Source organism: Erigeron canadensis, chromosome 3 (assembly GCF_010389155.1).
Source record: "Erigeron canadensis isolate Cc75 chromosome 3, C_canadensis_v1, whole genome shotgun sequence".
Classification (NCBI taxonomy): Eukaryota; Viridiplantae; Streptophyta; class Magnoliopsida; order Asterales; family Asteraceae; genus Erigeron; species Erigeron canadensis.
Window position 1 is genome coordinate 30,071,114 of NC_057763.1, and position 6,000 is coordinate 30,077,113.

Sequence of the window (6,000 nt, forward strand, 5' to 3'; positions counted from 1 at the left end):
ATATATAATTCATCTCCACATCACATGAAATTACAAAAGGAATTGAAGACCTTGTACGTATTATATATGATTAAAAATAAAAATTCTTATGCACGGAAGCATAAACGTACGTAGTAGCACCTTATTACACATGATATAACTACCAAGAAAATGCTTGATTGGCAACATCATACTTCTTCAAAGAACTTCATAATGCGACTAATATAGCAAACACTTTCTATTCTTATTCATATCCTAACTAGTTGAAACTTTCCATTCAAGGAAACATGTCTCTTCATGGTTTCTCAACATTAGGTACTACTTTCTTTGCATCACTATGGCCAAGATTTTCAGCTTCGAGTTTATCCTTGGCGAGCAGTTCGGCTTTACGTTTGTCTTGGGCAAGCTTTTCGGCTAATGGACAATTGAAGTAGCAAAAGCACATATGTTTCCCTCCATTACGCACATGACACGCTCCATGAACCGCACCCTCCCAAGACTTGCACTGGTTATCACAATGTCCCGTGTTGCCACAATTTCCTGACCATGTCAAGCTCGCTTTCTCACATAGTGCTCCTTGTACACTTGCAATTTCTGCGAATAAATTAACAGCTACAAATTAATTCGTCATAAGACAATTTATATATATATATATATATGGTAGTTCATGTATCGGAATCTAAATAATGATAAAATGCAAATATATATGCTAAATTTTGTTGTCATTAACGTGCATAACTAGTTGTACATTTTATCATAAATTTCACAAGTTAAGCTTTTAATATGAAAGATACAATTTATTCATGCATGTTAATGAAAGCCTACGATAAAAAAAAAATCCAATGATTAATAACAAGTGGTGGATTATGCTCTCATGAATCGATCACCTGAGACAATAAGCACGAAAAGGATAAGAAAGAAGGCGGAAAAAGCAGTTGATCTTTTCATCATTTTTTGAAGTATATATGAGGATACTCAAGAACTTAACACTATGAAATTTTGGTGAAGAAAAGGTTGAGACAATGGAGAGTATTTATAGGAGACCAAGGAGCTTCAAGATAATGTGTTACAAGAATAAAATTATTGGTGTAACACGAAGTAGCAGCAAATATACTGTTCAAAATTTAATAGACCTACAAAGTCAAGGTATGTTATTTTATTTTATTCTTTTATCTTTTCCTTTTTTAAGGTATGAATCAATTATTCGCAATGTAGTTTACGTTGTTTTAACTGAGTCCACGCTAAAGAGCCTCCTTACCTTTAATTCCTTGTAGGAGGAAAAACCTCAGTTAAACTGCTTAAAGACACAACATTATTGTTTAAATATTACCTATTTTACATAACATTAAATACATATAATTAATCTGTATATCGTATATATATTAAGACAAGTTCTATATATAGAACATATCAAAATACTCGTTGCGTTCACGGAAATCTGATTAGTGAAAAAAATGGTTGATTGTACGAGAGAGTACTATATATGATGAATGGATCGACTTGATTTAACTAATTCAATAACAGTATATATACAGAAAATGAAAGAGAAGGATATTAAGTAAGATTAGTTGATAAACATAAACAATTAAAAGTTAAAAAACTTACCATATCTACATTATCTATCTATACTCTATATTAAAGAAAATACCCCCATGTTGAAAGTTACATGGGGGGAAATGTCTAAAATGCCCTCCTATGTAATATTTACACCTACAAGGCTACAACCCTTTAAAATATTTTCACATACACTATTCTCTTAACATTAATAATTAAATTACACTATCAATCCTTTATTTTTCTAAAATTTCTCCATTAACCTTTTAAATCAATTACTTTTATATGACCACCACCAACACTCGCATCCACCACCAACACTCGCCTCCACCACCACACCGTCGTCGTCACGACCACCGCTGCATCGCGCGGGTACAATGCTTTAGTATATAATAAAGAAAATAGTCCTTTTATTTTTGATAATGTTAAAAGTTACTCTATAGGATGTAACAGAAATACCCTTTCTTATTTTCTAAATCACCCTATTAATTATTTACTACTAATTAAATTATCTCTACTAATATAACTAAAATACCTTTAATAGAATAATTTACACCACAACTTCTTTAACTCTTAAAATAACTACACTAATCATTATACCAATTACTTTTACATCAATAACCTATACTATTAGTCGTCACAACCACCAATCGCCGCCGACTATCACCACCACATTGCCGCCACCTCCGCCGTATTGTGCGGGCACCATGCTATTATTTAAAACTTAAATCTTAAGTTTTAAATTTTGAATGTTTTTAAGAATTGTAATAACCTTAGTATACTACATTCTTTTAACAAATTTTAATTATTTTTGTTAATAAGTTTCATCTTTAAAATTTGTCAATTAAAAAAAAACAACTTAAATATACTTGTAGTTGGATAATTCTTAATCAATGGTCGGTAAATGGTTAGCAGCATGTTTGGATACACCCTGCCATTAGAGACAGAAGTTATGGGTTCGATCCTCATCTCAAACAAAGGTTGGAGGACCTTTTATACCATTTAGGTAAAATATAAAAGCAAACCTCTCTACTTTGGTATAGGTAAGGTCTACCTACATCTTAACCTCCCTTATATATCATCGAAATGTTGGGACTCAAAACTCACAAAAGACAATACTGAGCAGAATCTTTTTTTCTTATTTACACCATAACTTAAAATTCTTTTAAATAACGTACCATCGACAACCACGCGCGCATTACGCGGTCACTAGCTATAGTATTTTGCTAAATCAATAAATTAAAATGGACAATTAATTATTTCTCACATAAATTTTTGTATGTTGTTTTTCAAAATATGAAAATCCAAATTTCAGTTTTATTAAAGCTGTAAATATAGATAGATAGCAGAAGTAGAAATAGTAACGTTTAATTGTATCAATATTTGGGTAAACCACTATGCTTAATCATTTGCAATTGCTAGGCCAAAATATGTTTTCTTAGCAATTTTTTCTACCCGGGAAAAGGATAATTTGTTGTAAGATATTGATTCACGAAAGAGGAATATAAAAGATTTTAAAAAAAGAAAGTCAAATTTAGCAGCTGATTAAGGATATGTAGCAGTGCACCGCTAGGAACATCACTGGTCAAATTTTATTTGTTCAGAATTAGAAATAAACAGTCGAGTCCAACTTTACCACTTTTTTTTTTTTTTTTTTAATTTAATTTTCTAAAGTCACAAAAATATATCGAGATGTAAAATTATGGTATTTAATTAACGAAATCTGGTACCATGCGTGTCAACCGCTAAAGGGCTCTCACTCAATATGACGGCGATGACAAAGATACATAAAATTTAATTCTTATAAAATCTCATCTCCCACAAAATAATGCGTACAGTCTTTCATATATTAATAGAATTCTCAAAAATGAGAATTAATAATTAGTCATTCAAATTAAATGCATGTGTCTTTACTCTTTACATATATAGATCCGACACTAGCTATCATAATGAGTTTTTGTCAAAACATATACGAAGTATTAATTACTCTAAATTTGTAAGCACAACGAGTCATGAAACAAAACAACTCATATCACTATTTATCGTGGATTATAAAATATATTAAATCTCGTCATATGATCATAGATAGAGCTCTGGATCGGAGGTAGTAAAGTTGGACTCGACTGTTTCTATATATAGAAACAATTGTTGACTACCGATCCTACGTACGTCGTGGCAGCATGCTACTTCATCCACCGCTAAATTGACTTTATTTGTTTGAAAATTTTGTATTCTTGTTTCAAGATCACTCATCACTCTATCTCTTATATATTCAACTATACGTACGTTTGAAACAATTCTCACACACACACACACATATATATATATATATCGAAAATCTGAAATAATACTCAAGCTAGAGAGATATATCCTAGCTGCTACCAAAGTGCAAGTCATCCGTTTAATTAGCTTAGTCACTAATTATATGCGACAATGTAATTTGAAATTATCAATTATTGAAACTTAATTTGTGCATCATGAGAATCATAATAATAATAATAATACGATTAATTAACTAATATACATGCAAGATACACTAGATCGAGTACTAGACCATTTAGACTTGTAGAATACGTTATGTATGAAACATTAATTGTCAATTAATTAATTAAATATAATCACATACATACTGTAATTAGCTAGGTTTCTTATATGACAGATGCGTTCAATTAAATGGTTAAGATGTGTCATTTTTTATGATTTGGGCCGACCTTCTAATTACGGCTGAGAGCTTAATTTAGTCTAATTAACCTCCTAGGGATGAAGTTGGAGTTTCACCATCTGAAGGGGCCGACTCATCCCCGTCAGCTGGAGGACTAGGTTCTCCTTCAGCCGGTGGAGTGGGATCACTGCCTTCTGGAGGAGTTGGTTCCCCCTCTCCATCAGGTGGAGGTGGTTGTTCACAATTAGGCGGAGGTGGTGGTGATGGTTTTATAATTCCAATAAGACTTGGCCAAAATGGAGGAGTAGGTTGTCTGCTGAAATATGATGGACAGGGTTGGCTGCCTTCAGGTGGAGATGGTTTTCCAGTTCCAGGAAGACCTGGAAACAGTGGAGGAGTAGGTTCTCCTGCATCTGGTGGAGTGCCTTCTGGAGGAGTAGGTTGTTCGCTATCAGCTGGTGGAGCTGGCGGTTTCCCAATTCCAGGAAACAATGGAGGAGCAGGTTGTCCTTCATCTGGTGGAGAGGGTTCGCTACCTTCTGGAGGAGTAGGCGTTTCACTATCAGGTGGTGACGGTTTTCCAATTCCAGGAAGCCCCGGAAACTTTGGAGGAGGAGGCGGCTTATGAGGGGGAGGCGACTTTTTTGGAGGGGTAGGTTTTTTAGGAGGCGGAGGTGACTTTTTAGGAGGGGTAGGTTTCAGAGGAGGTGTCGGTGTCGGTGTCTTAGGAGGTGATGGTTTCTTAGGAGGAGATGGTTTTTTAGGAGGGGTCGGTTTTTTAGGAGGAGGCGGCTTTTTAGGAGGAGGAGGATGTGGCTTTTTAGGAGGAGGTGACTTTCTAGGGGGAGTCGGCTTTTTGGGAGGAGAAGATTTTTTTGGAGGAGACGAACTTTGAGTATAATTAGACTGTTTATGAGGAGGAAACGACTTCTTGTTTTCAGAATTACAGTTGGATGAGTAGCAAAAGCATATGTTCTTCTCTCCATGTAGGTGACAAGCTCCATGGCTTTCACCTTCCCATTGTATGCAGTGCTTGTTGCACTTAATTGAGTCTGTGCAGTCTTCTTCTTCAATCCAAGATTTGCTTTGTGTTTCACATAAAGTTGGCCCCAAGGTTGTGACTTTTGTGCATGAATATATATCATTAAAATCGAGTTAGTAAAAAAAAATATAAACAAATGATAAGAAGAATTTTAATTTAATCAATCAGTTTCTACAGATTGTTATTATCTCTTAACTATACATAGATCGAATTTTAGTTATACATTTCCTGGCCATAGTCCCACATAGCTTAATAATCAATTTTTTCTGTATTTTTAAATATATTCATAGCTTACCTTTAATGCAATTAAGTGGTATATGATGACAAGCTTGAAGACTAAACACTTTTTACTAGAAAAGAAAACAACTAATTAAATAGTTCATTCAATCTAGTAAACATAGGAGCATCCACCTTTTGCATAAAACCAATCTTTGCATTTAAATTTGTGACTAAATATAAGTATTGATGTAGTCATATTTTGAGGGGAAAATAATGCTTTACAAGGTCTTTTTTCTGATATAGTTTATCATTCATATATATAATAAAAAGTATAGTCTACATCGACTAATGCATTTCTGTAGAAATGCATGTTTAGAATTAATTATTAATCAAATTCTTCTAAATCTTAGATTAAAATAGTTTAATTAATTAAACAAGTTTAAAAATGCACCTGAATTAGCAATGGTAACGCAAAGGATCATAAGAAATGCAACGCAAACAACCGAATCTTTTGCCATTTTTACTTTACCACAAGCTTATAGTT

General features: G+C 33.5%; 2 protein-coding genes across 2 annotated transcripts; both read right to left on the reverse strand.

Annotated features, from left to right (window-relative positions):
* Positions 1-274: 274 nt before the first annotated feature.
* On the reverse strand, positions 275-957 carry LOC122591877 (anther-specific protein SF18-like). The gene is made up of 2 exons (XM_043764106.1): positions 867-957; positions 275-573 (listed from the first exon to the last, which is right to left on the reverse strand). Exons 1-2 carry the CDS (start codon positions 928-930, stop codon positions 275-277), a joined length of 363 nt encoding a protein of 120 aa, XP_043620041.1. The 5' UTR covers positions 931-957.
* Positions 958-4,279: 3,322 nt separating this feature from the next.
* LOC122591878 (leucine-rich repeat extensin-like protein 3) lies at positions 4,280-5,340 on the reverse strand. Its single transcript, XM_043764107.1, has 2 exons — positions 5,143-5,340; positions 4,280-5,101 (listed from the first exon to the last, which is right to left on the reverse strand). The coding sequence occupies exons 1-2, from the start codon at positions 5,338-5,340 to the stop codon at positions 4,280-4,282; spliced, it is 1,020 nt and encodes a 339-aa protein (XP_043620042.1).
* Positions 5,341-6,000: the final 660 nt, after the last annotated feature.

Excerpts from the sequence above, each read along its gene's own strand:
- LOC122591877 (XM_043764106.1), bottom strand. The coding sequence starts at position 930 with ATGATGAAAAGATCAACTGCTTTTTCCGCCTTCTTTCTTATCCTTTTC. Across the intron at positions 574-866 it reads TTTCGTGCTTATTGTCTCAG|AAATTGCAAGTGTACAAGGA; the intron begins GTGATCGATTCA and ends ATTTATTCGCAG.
- LOC122591878 (XM_043764107.1), bottom strand. The coding sequence starts at position 5,340 with ATGATATATATTCATGCACAAAAGTCACAACCTTGGGGCCAACTTTAT. Across the intron at positions 5,102-5,142 it reads CTTTTGCTACTCATCCAACT|TCTAATTATACTCAAAGTTC; the intron begins GTAATTCTGAAA and ends CCTCATAAACAG.